We start from the raw sequence: 22,879 nt of genomic DNA on the forward strand, positions 1-22,879 counted from the left end.
TATTAACTTACTGAATTTGAGTATTGTACTGATTATGTAAAGTCATGCCCTTGTTTCTAGGAAACATCACATTTAAGTGTAAAGGAACATCATGTCTGCAGTTTCCTCTCAAATGGGTCAAAAAAATTAAGCAATAGGAAAATATTAACATTTGGGAACTCGAAGTGAAATGTTTACAGGAATTACTTATACTTGTTTTGTAACTTTTCTGTAAAGTTTGAATCTTTTAAGAAGAAAGGTTAATAAAATTAATGGGGTCACTTACGGAGAGGAAAAAAAAATTGTACTAAGACACCAGTAACATTTAGACGAGTAGTGAAAAATAAAAGGAAGAACGTTAAAAGATGAAGTCGAAAGGACTGCAAATAGTCACAAAGGAAAGCACAGCTTCTGTGCTCTTCTGCACCCTGAAGTTTTAAGAGACAGCTGCTCACGCGCGGCGTCGACTAAGCCAAGCCCACGAAACCCAATAGCGAAAGCATAGCCGAGCTCCAGCCGACTCCGCCATGTTTTCCCAGTGAGCATGTGTGCGCATACGTGCATACGTCCCAACCAATCGGTGCCCACGTCGGCGACTCGTTCACTACCGGGGCGGGGCGGCCTCCTACACAGGCGCAGGGTTGGGCGGGCTTTCTTCCTTCTCGCCGAACGCCGCCAACATGGTGAGTATCGCCGGTGCGGGCTCCATGTCTGACCCCTATGCCGCTCCAGCTTTGCCTGGGCTGGGGGCCGGAGGCGAGCAGCGGCGCTCAGTGGATGTTAGGTATCGTGCAGTGAGGTTCCCCGGGTGGGCAAGACACAAGAGTTGGGAGCTTTCAGGATGCGCGCCCGAGGAGCGCGTGGAGGACCGGGCCGGGCGCTCGCTGGGCCACGCGAGCGCGCTCTGGCCGCCTCCGCCGTATCGTTGCGGCGGCCAGTCGCCTAGCCCGCCCGCCGGGGCCGAAGCAGGGCAGGGCATGGTGGTCTGGCCGTGCTGGCTTCGTAGACGGGGAGGCCAGCGGGAGACTGACTTGCCACCGTTCCCTCTGTGGATTTCGTCCATCCTGGTTGTTCCATGGCACTTAGGCGTGTTCTCCTCAACATTCTTTTTTCCTGTTTTTAGCCGCACTATCATTAAATTGCAAAGACTGGCAAACTGGATCGTATTTTTAATCAATCTCGCTGTTCTCTCTCCTCCCGCCTCCCAATTTTAGGTGTTCAGGCGCTTCGTAGAGGTTGGCCGGGTGGCCTACGTCTCCTTTGGGCCTCATGCCGGGAAGCTGGTCGCGATTGTAGATGTTATTGATCAGAACAGGGTAAGTGTAAGGAAAAGTGTCACGGCTTCACATGGCAGTGTAGACGACAATGGTAATGGTTTCAGCGGCCCTTTTAAGATAGGAGTACTATGGGTGGTAGTTTTAATTAAACAGCCAGCGCAGATAGGGGTTACAGAGCAGAGGCCTGAATTGACCTGTATTACTGGGTTTGAGTAATACTTCTGTCTCTTAAACTAGGCAGTTTTAGACTAAAGGTGAGCTAAAACAGGCGAGATGTAAATCACTATGTTCAAAGCGAGTTTGGAACAAAGCCATAGAAAGCCCTGTTTCCTGTTGTCACTTATTGAGCACCACAAACTTAGGAATTGAGCAGATAGTTTTTTGTGGGAAATGGAAATATTAAATACAAAATTATATGTTGGGTTCTGTGCTTAACTATTACTGCTAAATCTTTTTAACCTTTAAGAAAGCATTTAAATATAAGAATTTGATGATTCTGAAAAGACTAATATGTAGGATATCTGCATTTTGAATACTGTTACATTTTTATACTGAGGTCATTGATCATATGTCTTCTAGGCTTTGGTGGATGGACCTTGCACTCAAGTAAGGAGACAGGCTATGCCTTTCAAATGCATGCAGCTCACTGACTTCATCCTCAAGTTCCCACACAGGTAACTATCCAACTATCACCCCTCCCATAGTTTTGTTAATACTAGTAAAAATTTGCTTAATTTCATTTAAAAATGTTGTTGGTGGTTTTGTTTTTCTCTTGAGAATATAGTAAGCAGTGTGAAAGTGAGAGCCATTTAGAAGAGAGATTTGCATTGTAAAAGTAGACAGACATTATTTACTTCTAAAATGCCCTGGGATCCGGTGGTTCTCTGGCTTTCCCTTTGTTCAAATTTCCCATTCTTTTTCTCTTGTACCCCTTTCTTTCAGGATTTGCACAACAAAGAACTTTCTATATGTGTAGTTCCCTGAACATGTGTTAGTCAATTTTAGCTTTAGAACAAAAAATACTATCATCAGTTGAACTTTTCATATGTGTTGGCTAATATTTAACTTATCATCTCCTTATGACAGCCACCAAAGAGGTTCTCTTCCTGGCTATTCATGAGCAATTAAGGCAGTCATTCTGTGATTCTTGACATGATGTAGGTTATGGAAGTTAAAAACCGATGTGTTGCTGTGTGGTGACAATTGTTTGCAATGTAACCTGTGCTATGACTGGTTTACTTTCTAAGCATACTGGATTTTGATGTTTGAAACAAATACCAAAGTGGTTACAATTCCATTTTACGGCATTTGAACACAAATCTTTAAGCATTACTGTACAGGATAAAACAAGGCATAAGGGACAACTACATTATTCTTTATGAAAAGGAAATTGCTTTTTGCTGCTGCTGCTGCTAAGTCACTTCAGTCGTGTCCGACTCTATGTGACCCCAGAGACAGACGGCAGCCCACCAGGCTCCCCCGTCCCTGGGATTCTCCAGGCAAGAACACTGGAGTGGGCTGCCATTTCCTTCTCCAGTGCATGAAAGTGAAGTTGCTCAGTCGTGTCCGACTCTTCGAGACCCCATGGACTGCAGCCCACCAGGCTCCTCCGTCCATGGGATTTTCCAGGCAAGAGTACTGGAGTGGGGTGCCATTGCCTTCTCCAATTGCTTTCTACTCGTCCACTATTTGAGTGATATATGCATATTATTGGAGGTGATTTTTAAGCCCAGAAAGTGGAGTGGTTGGCATATTTTTATTAAAAAGTTGTGTGTTTTGAGGATATAAGACATCCTGGCTTAGTGAACACTGTTGGAACAAGTAGAAGATAACATTGTGCCTTGTGCTGTTTTCTGTGGAGACACTACAACTGGAAGTAGAAAAAACAAGGGTTCTTGTGGCACTTTTCTTGTGCTTTTTCAGAGGATGAAAAGCTGTCCTTGAATCTGTGTGACCTCAGAGCTGATTTCTTAAATCTTTGTTCTTGTTTCTTTCTAGTGCCCGCCAGAAGTATGTCCGGAAAGCCTGGGAGAAGGCAGATATCAATGCAAAGTGGGCCGCCACAAGGTGGGCCAAGAAGATTGAAGCCAGAGAGAAGGTAATGATTTAGAGTTATTTGAAGTTGGACATGTTCTGATTTTGGAGGATTAGAAGGTGGTTTGACAGAGTTCTTTTTTTTTTTTAAACACAGAAAGCCAAGATGACAGATTTTGATCGTTACAAAGTCATGAAGGCAAGGAAAATGGTAAGTTTTTGTGATTGTTGTATTCCAGCCCTGAATTTATTTGTCTGGTAATTCTGTTTGCCTAAGTTTCTAGACCACAAAGTTGACATCATAGAAGTCTTAGATGTTATAAGGGTGGTCTCCTGTACCTACCTACATATCCATACATATAGGATGGGTAAGAGTTTTGTGTGCATATGTAATGAACATTTTTATTGAAATTTTTCAGAGGAACAGACTAATCAAGATTGAAGTTAAGAAACTTCAAAAGGCAGCTCTCCTGAAAGCTTCTCCCAAGAAAGCCCTTGCTGCTAAGGGGGCAGCTGCAGTAGCTGCTGCTGCTGCCAAGGTTCCAGCAAAAAAGATCACCACTGAGGGTAAGAAGGCTCCAGCCCAGAAGGCTCCTGCCCAGAAAGCTGCAGGCCAGAAGGCAGCACCTCCTCCTAAAACTCAGAAGGGTCAGAAAGCTCCATCCCAGAAAGCACCTGCTCCAAAGGCATCTGGCAAGAAAGCATGAGTGCATAAGAGGCTATTCGAATCAGAATAAAAGTTCTTTTTGACATGTTGGCAAATTATTTAATCTGTGGATTAAAGTCTTCTTGCTGGGGCTGCGTTTATGAGGCTGATTGATGGTAGGATTGTTACTGTCCTCATTGGAGAAGGAATTCCTGAGTCCCACTCTGTCCAGACTTAGATACTATCAAGTCATCACACAAAGTCCTAAGTAATGTTCTTAGGGAAATCATAATTAGACCATTGGGTTAATTTTCTTTCCCTGTACAAATATACATCTCATAAATAACTAAAATCCCAGATGCTTCTGATGCTCAAGAGTAAATTTTCTTACAAAAACACACTGTAGGTAAACAAATACTATATTTTGATAGGTCGGTTACTTAGTTTCCAGTTCCCAGTCATTTCTTAGTTTTGTTTAGTGGCATTAATAGGCAAGTGATACTGTGTAATAGTTGCCGTGATGGAGGAAATACAGGCAATTTTGGGTTACTTGTCCTTCTGACAAGGACAAGGGGGGTTGTCTAAAGTGGAGTCTTCAGCTTCCACCCAGAACAGGGGTTGTGGGGAAGGGGGGTATGAATTTCAGGCATGTAGAAGACTTGCCAGAGACCACAGGACTAGGAAGCCAGGTGTTGGCTCTGTGGTGGGTGGATGGTGTGTAAAAAGCCATAGAGTGCTTTTTAAATAGAGTGATGTCTAAAATTTACATTGTGTCCTGTTGAACGGACTGAAACATGGGACAGAAGAGTTGGGAAGGTCAGGTGGTTTCAAATTTGGCAGTACTCTTTACTCTGTAAAGGTCCAAAGCCCAAAGTGGCACTGATGAAATTGTATTGAGGTTCATGAACTGCATCTTCTAGTATTCCTAGAACTGTATATTCTAGTTAGCATTCATGAGTATAACAATTTCTGAATGCTTTTTTGTCTGAAATCTTCCCTGATAGCTCAGTTTGTGAAGAATCCATCTGCAATGCAGGAGACTCTAGTTCGATCCTGGGTTGGGAAGATCTGCTGGAGAAGGGATAGGCTACCGACTCCAGTGTTGTGGCCTGGAGAATTCCATGGATTGTATGGTCCATGGACATGTATATTTTGGGCTTCCTGGTGTCTCAGATGGTAAAGCGTCTGCCTGCAATGCAGGAGACGCAGGTTCAAGCCCTGGGTCGGGAAGATCCCTGGAGAAGGAAATGGCAACCCACGCCAGCATTCTTACCTGGAGAATCCCATGATTGGAGGAGCCTGATAGGTTACAGTCCATGGGGTCATAAAGAGTCAGACACATTTAAGCAACATCACTTTCAGTTTTCACTTTGCTTGTCTGAAAGTAGTTATTTCCCCCTTAAGAATTTTTACTTAGCACATCTGATAGAAACTGCCCAGGTGAGCCACAGACCACACAGGTGAATGGGTGTGTGCCTGGTCATTCACTTAAGTCGTGTCTGACTGTGACCCCATGGACTGTAACCTGCCAGGCTTCTCTGTCCATGGGATTCTCCAAGGCATGAATACTGGAAAGGGTTCCCATATCCTCCTTCAGGGGATCTTACTGACCCAAGGATTGAACCCATGGTGTCTTCTGCCTCTTCTGCATTGCAGCTGGATTCTTTACAGCTGAGCCACCAGGGAAGCCCCAGAGGGATTTGCCCTGACTTCAAATGCCAGTTGCAAGGCTCTCAGGCCTCTTGCAGCTGTAATTGGAGTTCACATGACTCCTTTGTTAATAGAGCTAAGGCATGTTGCAGGCTTCCCAGGTGGCTCAGTGTTAATGTGCCTGCCAAGCAGGAGGCTATCCCTGCAGGTTCTATCCCTGGTTCCAGAAGATCTGGAGAAGGAACTCGGAAACATTTGTTACAGGCCTGTCACAAAAGGTAACTCGGAACAGCCAAATGGAAATGCAGGAGTTAAGGTGTGAGGGAAGGGGCACACAACTTACATGCCCTCTCTAGCTTGCTACCCTCCCAGCACCTTTATGTTCATTTTGGGAACTGCCTTCCCTTTAGAGTTTTTATGAAATTTCATTAGGTAGGCATGTTTGATTAAATCATTGGCTATTGGTGATTAGTTAGATCCCCAGCCCTTCTGCTCCAGGCAGCTCCGGAGGTGGTGGTGGTGGTGGTGGCCAGGTCACCCACGATGGATGACTATGAAGTTGTGGTTCCTCTGCTGAGCAGGCTCCCCCCACCCATCCCCATCTTAAGTTAGGAGACCCTAGCCACCGGTCATCTCAGTCAAAAAAGACAGTCCTACCACTCTGGAGACTCCCCAAGAATTTTAGAAGAAGCTTGTGTCAAGAACTGGACACAAATACCAAATACGTATTTCTTATGTCATAGTATTACACCCTGTATCTCTGTGATAATTTGCAGTTTATGAATTGACTCAGTTAATCTGTTGAATTTATGAGTTTGAAACTATTTCCATTCTCATTAGAAACTGAGGAAGAGTTTAGTAATTTGCCAAGGCCATATAGTGAAGACAATTCGAACCTAGTCAGATCTCAGATTTCATGATTTTAGGTCACAGTCCAGACCATCAGCCACTAAGCAGGGGAGATGGGCTATATTCATTAGGTTAAGTTGCTGCTAGCAAGTGTGGGGCTTCCCTGGTGGCTCAGACGGTAAGAATCCGCCTGCAACGTGGAAAATTGTGTGCTCGATCCTTGGGTTAGGAAGATCCCCTGCAGGAAGGCATGGCAACCCATTCCAGTATTCTTGCCTGGAGAATCCGCATGAACAGAGGAGCCTGGCGGGCTACAGTCCGTGGGGTCGCAAAGAGTTGGACAGGACTGAGCGACTAAGCACACAGCAAGTGTTAGCGCCATAACTTAAAGCATCACAAGTATAATGTGGAATCTCGGTCCTTGACGAAGTGTCAACTTGGCGTAAGCAGCCACAGATAGGAGCTAATGCGCGTGCAGTCATCAGGTATCTGGCTTGGGGGGAACCATGGAGAAAGGCCAGCCTCGGGGCTTCCTAGAGAGGCGCTGAGAGCGCCAGTTGGGAGCGCTTCTGCCTTGCTACGGTCGGTGCTGGCACTCGCGCTCACCAAGTTGCCGGGAATTCCGCGATCCCATTCCCTGGTGGTGCAGTCCTCTTCATCCTGGAGCTCGCCGAGCAGAGGCCTCCGAAGCTCCGAGAGCCTGAGCCCAGCCCTCTGCTGGAGAGGAGCAATCGACCTTTCTGCCCTGAAGGGCCGGCCCGACCTCCTTCCTCTGACTCGAGGTACTCAGGGTGGGGACCGGTCACATTTGGAGTCACCTGTTACCCAGGGTGGAGTGTTCAGATCAGGATGCGGGCTTCCCTTTTTCCCTTTCCTCCCGGGGTCAGAACTCCACTTGCATTTTGTTCTGCAGCCCTTGCAGAGGTCCAGAGGCCTGTATTACTCTACTTTCTCTACAAAAGCTTGTTTGGGATCTTGGCCAACCATGGTCAGGAGAAGCATTCAGTGCAGACTACGTAGTAATGCATTCAAAGTGGGCCAGGGATTTTCTTAAAAGTCAAATGTTCTGCAGTCCTTGACTCTTGCTTCAGATTCTTTCTAGGAATTTCTATCCTCATCAGGCAAATTTGTAGAGTGTACAAAGGAGCAGTGGCAGCATGCAGTGAATCCCTAGTGGGGGTGCAGTGAACATCCAGAGTGTCCTAAGAGTATCTTTCCTAGGATAGTGGTGAGGAGACTGAGGGAGGAAGAGGCGGTGAGTGTGAGAAACAAGATAGGGTTAGTCTCACTGTGGTTCTTTCTCCTCTTAGCTCTCCAGGTTTTTGCTTTTCCAAACAGAAAGGGCAGTGCATGAAGCTAGGGGTCATCAGCCATTCTCCAGCCATGGTCCCAGGTGAGCTGAGTGTTTTTCCAGATTTCCACATTCAGAACAGATATGAAAGGGCATTACAGGACATGCCTTGGCCAGTCCTGTGCTTAGCTTTGCATCCATCAAAGAGTATGGCAAAGGAGTGTGTTAGGGGAGTTAATGAAGGAGAATAGAATAAATTTGGAAGGATCAGGTGTGAAAAGAGGGAAGCACCAGCCTAGAAATTCTAGAAAGTGAGAATCTACGTCCAGGCAGACCGCGAGGACAGTGCACAGATGAACATGTTTGGCCTGACCAGGGGGCTCATTAGAAAGGCAGAACCTCATCTACTGAATCAGAATCTGCATTTGTACAATATCTGGGGAATTAGTGGGCAAGTTAATTGGGGAGCGCTAGTCTGTGTGGCAATACACAGAGGAAGGCCACCTCCTGAGATTAAACAGGCATGCCCACAGGAGGAGTTTGCTCTGCAGACCATGGAGTCAGGGTGCAATGAAACCCAAATTGGGAGCATTGGAGGGTGTGGATTGATGAGAGAGGTGAATTCTTGGAGGAGTGCTGAGTTTGGCGCTGAAGCCAGTACCTCTAAGTCCACTGCAAAAACTGCAGCTTAATCTGTGTTAAAAGGCTGTATTCATTGTTGGCACAAATTCATGCAGCATTAAAGGAAGTGTTCCCTCTCAAGTTTTCTTACTGATAGAGGATGATTTCAGTGAATTTCTCTCCAGAGTCCTAGACCATGCAATGAGAAAGCTGGTGTGTCATGTAATGGATGTATTATAAAATGAGAAAGCTCCATCCCAGAAACTTCAGAGCAGTGTATATTTGGTTTATTTTTCTGGACCTTGGACCATCCACTTCTGTTTCAGCACTTAAGCCAACATCAGTTCCATGTTAGGAAACATTTTAATATCTTTGGGGTCAGTCTTTTCTCTCCAGGGGCTTTGCCTAAAGTATGGTAGTCATGGGGGATTATGTTCCACTAAGAAACCTCCCAATTGAGGAATTCCCTGGCAGTCCAGTGGTTAAGACTCTAGGCTTCCACTGCAGTGGGTGTGGGTTTTATCCCTGGTCAGGGAACTAAGATCCTCCATGCTCTGTGGTGTGGCCAAACAAACCCCAAGTGACAGTGGCTTAAACGTGGCTTAAACAGGAAAAAACCTTCTCTCTCACACCAGAGAAGTCTGGGAGAGGCAGTCTAGGGCGAGTGTGATGGCTCCACTATTGTCACACATGCAGGTTCTTTCTGTCTTTCTGCTCCACCATCCTAGCACTGGCTGTCCTGCCCAGGGTTACTTCACAGTCTAAGGCGGCTGCCTGATCTCCAGCATTCATGTACATTCCACCTAGAAGAGGAGATGCTAAAAATGCAAACCTCTCAGCTCTTCTCTTTTAGAAACCTCTTAGAAGTGAGATAGATGGATGGATAGATATATTAATAACTGTCAGTCTTTGCTACAGTCTCTTACGAGAAACACTTGTTATTTGGAATCATCTAGGAAGTTCCCCCAGTCTCATCTGTTGTTGTAATAAGTGCTCAGATTTATATATTATCATGTGCCAGGTGATGTTTGCTTTACACATACTAATTCATCCCATCCTTACAAGATCCTCGTCAGCTTGGTATTGCTAGGATCACAGTTTTTTAGATGAAGAAATTGAGGCACAAAACGTTAAGTGGCTCATCTAAGTTCATACAGCTAATGGCTATAGTGGTGGAATTTGAACCTCGGGAGTGTGACTGTAGAGCTGCGTTCGTCAACCTCAGCACTGTTGCTGTTTTGGGCCAGGTAATCCTTTGCTGTGGGGGACCCTCCTGTGTACTGTAGGATGTTAAGTAACATGCACCCGTGGCCTCTAACCACTAGGTGCCGGTAGCATCACCACCCTCCGGAGGTGGTGGCAACGGAAACCGTCTCCAGACACCGCCACATATTCCCTGATGAGCACAATTGCCCCCCACTGAGAACCACAGCTCTAAAGTCTCTGCTGTTTGTCATGAATCTGTGCTGCCTCTGAAACCCACTTCCCATGTAGGGGAATCAACAGCCCCATTGATTTTTTTTAATGTATTTATTTTTGGCTTTGCTGGGTCTTCGTTGCTGCACACAGGTTTTCCCTAGTTGCAGGGGCAGGGGCTGCTCCCTAGTGGTGTGGGCTTCTCACTGTTGTGGCTTCTCTTGTTGCAGAGCACGGGCTCTAGAGCACAGGCTCAGTAGTTGTGGTGTACGGGGTTAGTTCCACCATGCCATGTGAAATCTTTCTGGACCAGGGCTTGAACCCCAGTCCCCTGTATTAGCCGGCAGATTCTTAACCGCTGGACCACGAGGGAAGTCCCCTGTTAATTTAATAATGGAGAGGGAAGAAGTGTCAGCAAGGGAATGAAGCAGAATGATGAGAGATGGAGCTGGATGTTGAGAATCTGCATGTTGCAGAGAACAAAGAACAAAGGATACATAAGTAATTAGAGAGGTGTGGAGGGTGGAAGCCCTAATGTGAGAGAAGATGGTCAGGACTGTGCTTTCAGCTGCTGACTTTCAATGAAGTAGAGGCAGAATATTAACATTCAGGGTCAGCAAAGTGTCTGTTCTCCACTGTTCAGTAAGGGAGCCACTAGCTACCTAGGTGCCTATTTAGATTAAAATGAATTAAAATTATAAATCCAGTTCATCAGTCACACTAGCCAACTTTAGATTTCCTGGTCAAGGTGTTATCTGATTTCTTCACTGTATAGTTATTATTTTTTCCCCCTGCAACTGATTAGAAATCTATTGGGAATCATTTAAAATCATGCAGATATCCTGCTTATCAACATTTCCTCCTAGATTTTGCATCTAGCAGTGGTTCTTGTCTAAACGGGTCTTTACAGTGATGGCTACAAGTCCTCTGCTTCTTTTTTGGTGGCTCTTTATTCCAGGACTCGCCCTCCCTGAAGTTCAGGCCCCTCCCTTTGCCTCCGTCCGGGGCTTGAGAAGAAGCCTGTTGTTTCAGGAGCTAGTGACCTTTGAGGACGTGGCCGTGTACTTCACCCAGAACCAATAGGCCAGCCTGGACTCTGCGCAGAGGGCCCTGTACAGGGAGGTGATGCTGGAGAATTACCCAAACATAACTTCCTTGAGTGAGTCCTTCTTCCTAAAACTCAGCTTCTGCCCTTGGGGGCTCCTGGCTTCCTCTATAATGTATGTGGGATCTCTAATACCATCAGAATTGATGCTCCATGAGCTGAGCTCCCTGATCCTCAGTTGCAGGAGTAACTAACTACTGGAGAAAGATCTGGGTTCATTTCAGTTTTAAACAAGACTTCCCTGAAATTCCGTGGCAGTCCAGTGGTTAGGACTCCACACTGCCAAGGGTGTGGGTTCAATCCTTGATTGGGGAACTTAGATCCCACAGGTTGAGCAGTGTGGCCAAAAGAAAAAAAAAACTTCCTTCTTTCCCCTTGGGAATTCTCCTGGGAGGGGCTTTGCCCTGGGGTCAGAGCACTGAGAAGGTTCCATATTCGTTCCTTCACTCTTTCAGTTCCCTGGAGGAGACTGTGACCCCATCTCCTCCGTGTGAGAGTCTCCTAAGGCCTTCTATACACACTTCCAGTGACAGTGTGGACTTCCTGTGCTTTCAGAGCCAGAATAAGCTTCCTGGGCAAAACAGTTTGAGCCCTCCTTTCATCCCCAGAGTCTCTCCACTCTGGCCTCCCTTCGTCTCCTGGGACGTCATTGCTCTTTCCACCTGGCAAAGCGGAGGGTAGACTGAGAGGGGTCCGAGGAGACTCTCCTCAACTTTCTATTCCTTTTCTGTGTCCTTCAGCAGCATTTCCATTCCCCAAACCAGATCTGATCTTCTGGCTGGAGCGAGGGGAAGAACCAGGGCGCCTGGATCCCTGGACACTGGTCAGGGGAGAGGACCCGAGAGGCACCTGCGGAGGTAAGCAGGAAAACCTGCCATTCTCTTCTCCATAGAGCTTCAGCCCCAAACTGGAAAAGACGAGTCCAGACCTTTCATTTTCTGTCATTCTTCTTTGTAAAGCTAAAGGATTTCAAACCTTTACTAGTGCAGATAGACTTCTGTTGATTAACTTAAGAATATATACAAAACAGAGAACTTGTTTCTGTAAGGACATTTTGTATGTGTTTGTGTGTCTGTGAGAGAGAAACTGTAGCAGAAGAATGGACTTTTTATAAATCCCTAAACACTAAATTGGGAAGTAGCTTTTGAAAGAAACCGTATTTATTTGGGGGAGTGTTTTTCTACTTTTGTTAAAAAAAAAATGCCGTTGGCAACTTGATAGAGATTGCATAGACTCTACAGATGACTTTCAGCAGTACTGACTTTTGTTTTTTAAGATTTATTTATTTATGGCTGTGCTGGGTCTTCCTTGATGTGTTCAGGTTTTCTCTTTACAACGAGCAGAGGCTCCTCTTCTTGTGGCGCAAGGCTTTTTTGTTGCAGTGGCTTCTCTCGTCGCGGAGCACAGGGTCTGGAGCACAGGCTTAGTCGTTGTGGTGTACAGGCTTAGTTGCTCCAAGGCATGTGGGATCTTCCTGGAACAGGGATTGAACCCGTGTTCCTGGCATTGGCAGGTGGATTCTTAACCACTGGACTACCAGAGAAGTCCAGTTTTGACATTTGAACAGTATTAACTCTCCCAGTTCACAAACATGGAGTATTTTTCCATTTATTTGTGTCTTCTTTGGTCGTTTTCATCCATGTCTTGTAGTTTTCAGAGTAGAGATCTTTCAGCCCCTTGGTTAAATTTATTCCTAAGTATTTTAGTGTTTTTGATGCTGTTATAAATGGGATCAATTTCTTTATTTCTCAGAAAACTCATTGTTAGTGTATAGAAAGTATTCAGATTTCTATATGTTAATTGTATATCCTGCAGCTTTACTGAATTCACTGATTAGATTTAACTATTCTTTTTGTTGAGTCTGAAGGATTTTCTATATTTTAAATCTTGTTATGTGCAAATAGAACAAATTGTATCTCTTCCTTCCCAATTCTGGTACCTTTTATTTCTTTTATTTCTTTCTTCTTCTTTATTTTTTGTCTGTTTGCTTTAGCTAGGATTTTCAGCATTGTGTTAAATTGGAGTGGTGAGAGTGGATGCTCTTGTACCTAATCTTGGAGGGAAAACTTTCAACCTTTCACTCTTGAGTATGATGTTAGCTGTGGGCGTTTCATTTATGGCCTTTTTTATGTTGACATATGTTCCTTCCCTGTGGCGGTGGTTTAGTTGCTAAGTCATGTCCAACTCTTGTGACCCCATGGACAATAGCCTGCCTGGCTCCTCTGTCCATGGGCTTCTCCAGGGTTAGAATACTGGAATGGGTTGCCATTTCCTTCTCCAGGGGATCTTCTCAACCTCAGAATCAAACTAGTAACTCCTGCATTGTAGGCAGATTCTTTACCAACTGAGCTACAAGGGAAGCCCATGTTCCTTCTCTACCTAATTTGCTAAGAGTTTTTATGGTGAATGTTGAATTTTGTGAAATTCTTTTCCTTTACCTATTGAAAGTGAAAGTCGCTCAGTTGTGTCAACTCTTTGCAACCCCATGGACTGTACAGTCCATGAAATTCTCTAGGCCAGAATACTGGAGTGGGTAGCCTTTCCCTTCTCCAGTGGATCTTCCTGACCCAGGAATCGAACTGGGGTCTCTTGCATTGCAGGCACATTCTTTACCAACTGACCTTTCAGGGTAGCCTTTAACTGTTGAGATGATCGTATGATTCTTTTCTTTCATTCTATTCATGTGAAGTTTCACATCAGTTGATTTGTAGAAAACATGTTTATTTATTGGGAATGAGTGGTTTCTTTTTTTGTCTTTTGGGTGAGGGATCTTCGTTCCTCAACCAGGGAGTAGAAGAACCCCTGCCCTGCTGCAGTGGAAGCACGGAGTCATAGCCACTGGGCTGCCAGGGAATTCCCCTTTTTTGAAAGATAATGAATTGAAGTTAAATGTAAAGAACTATCCACAGATTTGGTGGAGAGTCTTTCTCATTCGGTCGCCCCTGTTCTTAAACTCCCTCAATTCCTAATGCTATTCAGAACCTCTGTAAACCAAATGCCCTTTCTTACTCACCCCAGTTCTGTCTTCATCTAGTGCCTTTAGATTGACTCCAACACTTGAGCCCACCTTGATGTAAAAAGCTTTCCCAGGGGCCCACCTGCAGTTGTCAGTGTCTCTCTTTGCCACAGCTGCACATGGTCCATTAGCCTGTCAACAGCTTTGTCCAGTAGCACTTTTCTACAGTGATGGAAATGTTATGTATCTGCACTGTCCAATATGGGAGCCATTAGCCACATGAGCACTTGAGATGTTGGTCATACAACTGAGGAACTGAATTTTTAACTTGGTTCCATTTTAATTAATAGCCACATGTGGTTAATGGCCCTAATCAGACAATGCAACCTAAAACAATTTAAAACACAGCCTCCAGCTGCCCCTTTTAGTTTCTAGATCAGATCAGATCAGATCAGATCAGTCGCTCAGTCGTGTCCGACTCTTTGCGACCCCATGAATCGCAGCATGCCAGGCCTCCCTGTCCATCACCAACTCCCGGAGTTCACCCAGACTCACGTCCATCGAGTCAGTGATGCCATCCAGCCATCTCATCCTCTGGCGTCCCCTTCTCCTCCTGCCCCCAGTCCCTCCCAGCATCAGAGTCTTTTCCAATGAGTCAACTCTTCGCATGAAGTGGCCAAAGTACTGGAGTTTCAGCTTTAGCATCATTCCTTCCAAAGAAATCCCAGGGCTGATCTCCTTCAGAATGGACTGGTTGGATCTCCTTGCAGTCCAAGGGACTCTCAAGAGTCTTCTCCAACACCACAGTTCAAAAGCATCAATTCTTCAGCGCTCAGCCTTCTTCACAGTCCAACTCTCACATCCATACATGACCACAGGAGAAACCATATCAAACCCTAGTGGGCGTCAGAATCACTTGCAGCGCTTGTTAAACACAGACTGCTGGATGCCACCTCCAGAAATTCTAGTTTGGTAGACTGGGGTAGGGCCTGGGAATCTGCATTTCTAACGAGTTCCCAGACCATGATGGTCCTGGGACCACACTTTGAAGACCTCTGTTCTTGAGAATCTTGAACTGTGTTTTTAAAATTCTGGGTTGCAACTCCTTAGTGAGTTGTGCTCACCATTTAAAAAGTAGACTAGATTGGGCTAGACTTAAATAAAATAGACCAAACTAGTATAAAATCCATCATATATTCATCATTCTTATTAAGGGTAGTGTTCTTCAAAACTCCTGTTTCCATGGGATCTAAACAGTGAGTCATGGTCAGAAACACTTGAGAAACACTAAGCCACAAGTTTCACTTGTCAAATCCTTGGTGCCTGGAAAGGCAAACGTGGCTTCTCTGTTGTAGCGCCACCAGTAAGAGTGTGGGTCCCCCTTCCCCACCAGTGGCCGTCTGCAGTCCTAGAAGGGTCTGAACCAGCCATGTCTTTTTTCCTTCCACAGTTAAGTCTCTCTCCCACTGGACAGCACACAAGTTTTGCAATTACGTTCCTTTTATGAACCCCTCACAACCTGCAGTATTACAAACCGTCCTTTCCCCAGTCAGGCCTGCAATATAAAACATTTCTTTAAACATTACAAAATATTCTAAAGCATTCGGACAGTTTCTTGCCTTCACGGGGGCTTTGAGATCCACTGTTGCAGACAGCATCTTCCAGCCCTCTGGATGCTGTGTGCTGTGAGAGCTGCTTACCCAGCTCTTTTTGCTCCAGATCTTCTTCTTCAACCTCAGCTCCATCTGCTTTCTTTTCTTTTGGCCATGCGTTGTGATTTGTGGGATCTTAGTTCTCGACCAGGGATTGAACCCAGGGCCACAGAAGTGAGAATGCTAAGTCCTAACCACTGGATTGCCAGGGAATTCCCTCCCTCTGCTTTTTTAATTGCTTCCCATTCAGCATTTTCTCCACCTTTTCCTGTTTTTTCTTTTTCCATTTGTCTCCATTAATAGTTTTTGCTGTCTGTAATGATTTTGTTGTCCTAATGGCATTGCTTGCTTTCTTTACCTCTAATATTTTTACTTTTCCCTCAGGGTATCATCAGGAGGCTATGTCTTTCTCCAGAAGTACACATGTCCTGGTCGTGGCATTAATAGTACTGCTTAATCCCTTTCTCCTTTCAGTATAACTAGGTGACTATTATGTTTTCTTTTATTTCTTTTTTGGGATACCTTTGTCATTATATAATACCCTTTTTTTGTTGTTACAGTCTTTGTTTTAAACTGTATTGTGTCTGGTATGAGTATTGCTACTCCAGCTTTCTTTTTATTTCCATTTCCATGGAATATCTTTTTCCATCCCTTCACTTTCAGTGTTTGTGTGTCTTTATTACTTATTTAAAATTTTTATTTCATGTTAGAATACAGTTGATTAACAGTGTTGTGTTTCAGATGTACAGCAGAGTGATTCAGTGATATCATGTTATATTTTCATCATGGTAGGTGGTAAAACCAAGACTGAGAATGGAGGGCAGAGTGCAGAGCTGAGGATTTCAAAGGGACCAGAGTCTCACAAGTTGATAATGGAGGTGCTGCTAGTGGATGTTCCCAGGCACCCTCTCTTTGAGAAGAGCTTAGAGAAGCTGCAGCTGTATGACCCAGGGAAGAAAAAACACTCAAAGAACGGCAATTTCACAGATTTGCCAGTCCAGGATCATCCATCCTCCACTGTTGAAAGAGAAGAGATAGCCAGACAATTGCAAGGAAGCCGCGGTGTCTGCATGCATCTCATTACTAAGCAGGGCCTCCCTAGAGAACAGGTATTTTATAATTGTGGTGAGTGTGGCAGATATTTCAACCAACATTCAGACCTTCACCAGCATCAGAGAATTCACATGGACAAGAAGCCCTACAAATGCAAAGAATGTGGCAAAGCCTTCAGATATAACTCAAATCTGTCACGGCACCAGAAGATCCACATTGGGGAGAAACCGTACTCTTGCCAGGAATGTGGACAAGCTTTCAATCAAAACTCGCACCTCCTTCAGCATCAGAAACTCCATGGGGGAGAGAAGCCCTACGAATGTAAGGACTGTGGGAAAACCTTCAGCTACAACTCAAAACTTACCTGGCATCAGTGAATCCACACTGGGAGAAACCCTTTAAGTGTAAGGAATGTGGGAAGGCCTTTAAGTATAACTATGACCGCGTCATCCATGAGCGAATTCACACTGGGGAGAAGCCGTACGAATGTAAGGAGTGTGGGAAAAGCTTCAGTTCAAATTCAGTCCTGATTCAGCATCAGAGGATCCACACTGGAGAGAAACCTTACAAATGTAAGGAGTGCAGCAAGGCTTTCCACCGGAGTTCGCTGTTTCTCCAGCACCAGAGGCTCCACACTGGGGAAAAGCTCTATAAATGTAACGAATGTTGGAAAACTTTCAGTTGTAGCTCACGCTTTATAGTACATCAGAGAATCCACACTGGGGAGAAACCTTATGAATGCCAGGAGTGTGGGAAGGCGTTCAATCAGAAAATCACCCTGGTTCAGCATCAGCGAGTTCACACTGGGGAGAAACCTTATGAGTGTAAACTGTGTGTTAAATCCTTCAGATGGAGCACAAGTTTCATTCACCATCAGAAACTGCACACCAGGAAGAAACCCGACCGAGTTACAAGGCCATCCCCAGTGAAGCCCTGCCGCCTCACTTCAGTCCTATCCCCTCTGTCTCCCCAACATGCGCGACCTGCCCCAGCCACGCCAGGGGTGCCCCTGTCTTGTCCACGGGCACTGCGTCTTCCTCCTTCTATGCCTCTCTTCCTGCTGCTCCCCTCATCGGAAATGGCCATGTCTTCACCTGTCCAAGTTGTGCATTTCTTTCAGAATCATGCTTCTCCTTGGAAGTCAACTACTCATAGCCTGAACCCTTTACCTCATTCCCTGTGAGCTCCTGCATGTCCCCAACTCCGTCATCCCTAGAGTGGCAAACTCCTCTGGGCTTCTGCTCATGTCTTTAAAGATACTCTTCTGGTCTCCTATAAGTAAGTCATTATTGTTTTCCCAGCTCCACTTAAGTTCTCATACTTAAGGACGAAGTTTGATTACCCTCTTCTGTCCCCTGGTAGGGCTTCCCTGGTGGCTCAAATGATGAGGAATCTGCCTGCAGTGCAGGATACCTGAGTTCAATCCCTGGGTCGGGAACATTCCCTGGAGAAGGGAATGGCTACCCACTCTAGTATTCTTGCCTGGATAATTCCATGGCCAGAGGAGTCTAATGGCCTACAGTCCATTAGTTCAGTTCAGTCGCTCAGTCGTGTCCAACTATTTGCAACCCTGTGGACTGAAGCACGCCAGGCTTCCCTGTCCATCACCAGCTCCCAGAGCTTACTGAAACCCATGTCCATTGAGCCAGTGATGCCATCCAACCATTTCATCCTCTGTCATCCCCTTCTCCTCCCACCTTCAATCTTTTCCAGCATCAGGGTCTTTTCTAGTGAGTCAGTTCTTCGCATCAGGTAGCCAAAGTATTGGAGTTTCAGCTTCAGCATCAGACCTTCCAATAAATATTCAGGACTGATTTCCTTTAGGATGGACTGGTTGGATCTCCTTGCTGCCCAAGGGACTCTCAAGAGTCTTCTCCAACACCACAGTTCAAAAGCATCAATTCTTTTTTTTTAATATAAATTTATTTAATTGGAGGCTAATTACTTTACAATATTGTATTGCTTTTGCCATACATTGACATGAATCTGCCACTGGTGTACATGTGTTCCCCATCCTGAACCCCTCTCCCACCTTCCTCCCCATCGCATCCCTCTGGGTCATCCCAGTGCACCAGCCCTGAGCACCCTGTGTCATGCATCGAACCTGGACTGGCGATTCGTTTCACATATGATAATATACATGTTTCAATGCCATTCTCCCCAACCACCCCACCCTCTCCCATAGAGTCCAAATTACTGTTCTATACATCTGTGTCTCTTTTGCTGTCTCACATACAGGGTCATCATTACCATCTTTCTAAATTCCATATATATGTGTTAGAATACTGTATTGGTGTTTTTCTTTCTGGCTTACTTCACTCTGTATAATAGACTCCAGTTTCATCCACCTCATTAGAACTGATTCAAATGTATTCTTTTTAATGGCTGAGTAATATTCCATTGTGTATATGTACCACAGCTTTCTTATCCATTCGTCTGCTGATGGACATCTAGGTTGCTTCCATGTCCTGGCTATTATAAACAGTGCTGCGATGAACATTGGGGTACACGTGTCTCTTTCAATTCTGGTTTCGTTGGTGTGTATGCCCTGTAGTGGGATTGCTGGGTCATATGGCAGTTCTATTTTGTTTTTTAAGGAATCTCCACACTGTTCTCCATAGTGGCTGTACTGGTTTGCATTCCCACCAACAGTGTAAGAGGGTTCCCTTTTCTCCACACCCTCTCCAGCATTTATTGCTTGTAGACTTTTGGATCACAGCCATTCTGACTGGTGTGAAATGGTACCTCATTATGGTTTTGATTTGCATTTCTCTGATAATGAGTGATGTTGAGCATCTTTTCATGTTTGTTAGCCATCTGTATGTCTTCTTTGGAGAAATGTCTGTTTAGTTCTTTGGCCCATTTTTTGATTGGGTCGTTTATTTTTCTGGAATTGAGCTGTAGGAGTTGCTTGTATATTTTTGAGATTAATTCTTTGTCATTTGCTTCATTTGCTATTATTTTCTCCCATTCTGAAGGCTGTCTTTTCACCTTGCTTATAGTTTCCTTTGTTGTGCAAAAATTTTTAATTTTGATTAGGCCCCATTTGTTTATTTTTCAAAAGCATCAATTCTTATGCACTCAGCTTTCTTTATGGTCCAACTCTTACGTGCACACATGACTACTGAAAAAATCATAGCTTTGACTAGACAGACAATTGTTGGCAAAGTAATGTTTCTGCTTTTTAATATGCTGTCTAGGTTTGTCATAGCTTTTCTTCCAAAGAGCAAGTGTCTTTTAATTTCATGGCTGCAGTCACCATCTGCAGTGATATTGGAGCCCCAAAATAAAGTCTCTCACTGTTGTCTTCGTACCTGAGGTTACTGATATTTCTCCTGGCAGTCTTGATTCCAGCTTATGCTTCATCCAGTCCAACATTCCTCACGATGTACTCTGCATATAAGTTAAATAAGCAGGGTGACAATATACTGCCTTGACATACTCCTTTCCCGATTTGAACCAGTCTGTTGTTCCATGTCCAGTTCTAACTGTTACTTCTTTACCTGCATAGATTTCTCAGGAGGAAGGTCAGGTGGTCTGGTATTCCCATCTCTTTAAAAATTTTCCACAGTTTCTTGTGATCCACACAGTCAAAGGCTTTGGCATAATCAATAAAGTAGATGTTTTTCTGTAATTCTCTTGCTTTTTCAATGATCCAACAGATGTTGGCAATTTGATCTCCAGTTCCTCTGCCTTTTCTAAATCCAACTTGAACATCTGGAAGTTCTTGGTTCACATGCTGTTGAAGCCTAGCTAGGAGCATTTTGAGCATTACTTTGGTAGCATGTGAGATGAGTGCACGTGTGTGGTAGTTTGAAAATTCTTTGGCATTGCCTTTCTTTAGGATTTGAATAAAAACTGACCTTTTCCAGTCCTGTGGTCACTGCTGCGTTTTCCAAATTTACTGGCATGTTGAGTGCAGCACTTTCACAGCATCATCTTTTACGATTTGAAATAACTCAACTGGAATTTCATCACCTCCATTAGCTTTGTTTGTAGTGATGCTTTCTAAGGCCCACTTGACTTCACATTCCAGAATGTCTGGCTCTAGGTGAGTGATCACATCATCGTGATTGGGTCATGAAGATCTTTTTTGTATAGTTCTTCTGTGTATTCTTGCTACCTCTTAATATCTTCTGCTTCTCTTAGGTTCATCCCATTTCTGTCCTTTATTGTGCCCATCTTTGCATGAAATGTTTCCTTGGTATCTGTAATTTTCTTGAACAGACCTCTAGTCTTTCCCATTCTACTGTTTTCCTTTATTTCTTTGCATTGATCCCTGAGGAAGGCTTTCTTATCTCTCCTTGCTATTCTTTGGAACTCTGCATTCAAATGGACACATCTTTCCTTTTCTCCTTGCCTTTGACATCTCTTCTTTTCTCAGCTATTTGTAAGACCTCCTCAGACAACCATTTTGCCTTTTTGCATTTCTTTTTCTTGGGTATGGTCTTGATCACTGCCTGCTATACAATGTCACAAACCTCCATCCATAGTTCTTAAGGCATTCTGTCTATCAGATCTAATCCCTTGAATCTGTTTGTCATTTCCACTGTATAATCATAAGGTATTTGCTTTAGGTCATACCTGAATGGTCTAGTGGCTTTCCCTCTTTCTTCAATTTTAAGTCAGAATCTGGCAATATGGAGTTCATGATCTGAGCCATAGTTAGCTCCTGGTCTTGTTTTTGCTGACTGTATAGAGCTTCTCCATTTTTGGCTGCAAACAGTATAATCCACCTGATTTTGGTATTGACCATCTGCTGATGTCCATGTATAGATTCTTGGGGTTGCACAAAGAGTTGGACACGACTGAGCAAGTAACACCTTCACTTTCCCCTGGTACGAAATGGTAGTGTTCGTTCCTTTTTCTTTTTCTTTTTCTGACTGCACCATGGTGCTTACTGGATCTCAGTTCCCTGACCAGGGACTGAACGCAGGCCAAGGTAGTAAAAGCCTAGAATCCTAACCATTGGGCCACCCGGGAACTCCCAGTAGTATTTGTTCCTTTTTTTTTTTGGCTGCTTCGAGTCTTTGTTGCAGCATATGAACTCTCAGTTGCAGCATGTGAGATCTAGCTCCCTTACCAAGGATTGAACCTGGGCCTTCTGCATTGGGAGCACAGAGTCTTAGCCACTGGACCACCAGGGAGGTTCCAGTATTTGTTCTTTATCATGCCCAGTTGTGGCCTACCGTCAGTCCACTTCTGCCTTCTAATACTAGAGTTGGAAGAGTTCATAGAACATTTTGGGTTTTGGGAGGATGGCATTACAACTGAGAAGGGCTATTGTAATTCACCAAGTAGAGGAAATGCAGTCTGTGGGAGGAAGTAACCATAAAAACTATCCAGTGGTTACTTTCAGAATTTCAGGAGGGCCCTTTGGTGGGGCCAGTAGCAAAGTTCACTGTGGGGCATCTAGCCTTGGATTTCTATTACCTTGATAATGACCATTATCAGGATCTTGTGTAACCAAGCTATAGAGCAGGAAAATAATCAGTGACAAGAATATGATTGAAAAAGGATGTGGTTTTTCTGTTTGGGTTTCTTTGCTACTCCCATCCATGTCACTATTTAACTTTAGTGCCTATTCAAGTATGTAGGTACAAAAGTGACTTGTGCCATTGAGGGCAGGCCTCTGGGTGTGTCTCTAAATTAGACACGGGGTGATCTTGTTGGCATCACACTGGGAAACACCGGAGGGAAGAGAAGCCCAGCCGTGACTTGCTGCTGCTCCTGTCTTAGAGGAGAGCCTGCTCCTGGTCAGTTACCATGCCTGCCCTCACATGTTCACATCTGCTCCACGGCCCCTATCAGTCGTTTGTGAGGGGTGGTACTTTTTATATTTAATTTGATTATTGTTATTGTCATCTTATGTTTTGGCCAAGCTGGGCACCATATGGGATCTTAGTTTCCCGACCAGTGATTGAACCTGAGCCTCCTTCATTGGCAGTGCAGAGACTTAACCACTGGACCACCAGGGAAGTCCTGGAGGTGGGGTGCTTTTGAATTAATTTTCTAATTAACGATTTTGATAACACAAGAGTTTAAAGGATGCTGATCTGACCAGATGTTATGATCTCACTGGCTTGATCACACTTTTCATCCAGTGGTTAGATGCCCTGTCCTTTCTCAGAATGACAGCTTCAGACAGTGTAGTGACATAGAAGTTACTTTTAAATAATTAGATGGGGATGGATACTAAGAAAATGATATGTACGTTGGGCATAAAGATTGGGTTTGGATTTTGGTTAGGTTTATTGAGATATACTTTATAGACAGTTACTTCATCCTTTTAAATATACAGTTTGGCGAGTTTTGACAAATGAATATAGTTATATAATTGAGACATAGAA

At 44.5% G+C, this 22,879-nt stretch overlaps 2 protein-coding genes across 2 annotated transcripts; both read left to right on the forward strand.

The window, feature by feature from the left end:
• Positions 1-536: 536 nt before the first annotated feature.
• Positions 537-4,040, forward strand: RPL14 (ribosomal protein L14). The gene is made up of 6 exons (XM_005891064.3): positions 537-662; positions 1,194-1,295; positions 1,836-1,930; positions 3,255-3,354; positions 3,448-3,501; positions 3,710-4,040. The coding sequence occupies exons 1-6, from the start codon at positions 660-662 to the stop codon at positions 3,995-3,997; spliced, it is 642 nt and encodes a 213-aa protein (XP_005891126.2). The 5' UTR covers positions 537-659; the 3' UTR covers positions 3,998-4,040.
• A 6,629-nt stretch (positions 4,041-10,669) lies between these two features.
• ZNF619 (zinc finger protein 619) lies at positions 10,670-18,436 on the forward strand. Its single transcript, XM_070360171.1, is given in 4 exon segments — positions 10,670-10,922; positions 11,609-11,725; positions 16,269-16,916; positions 16,919-18,436. Coding segments are annotated over 4 exon segments (1,806 nt in total). The 5' UTR covers positions 10,670-10,675; the 3' UTR covers positions 17,713-18,436.
• Positions 18,437-22,879: the final 4,443 nt, after the last annotated feature.

The sequence above is a fragment of the Bos mutus genome, chromosome 22 (genome assembly GCF_027580195.1).
Source record: "Bos mutus isolate GX-2022 chromosome 22, NWIPB_WYAK_1.1, whole genome shotgun sequence".
Taxonomy (NCBI): Eukaryota; Metazoa; Chordata; class Mammalia; order Artiodactyla; family Bovidae; genus Bos; species Bos mutus.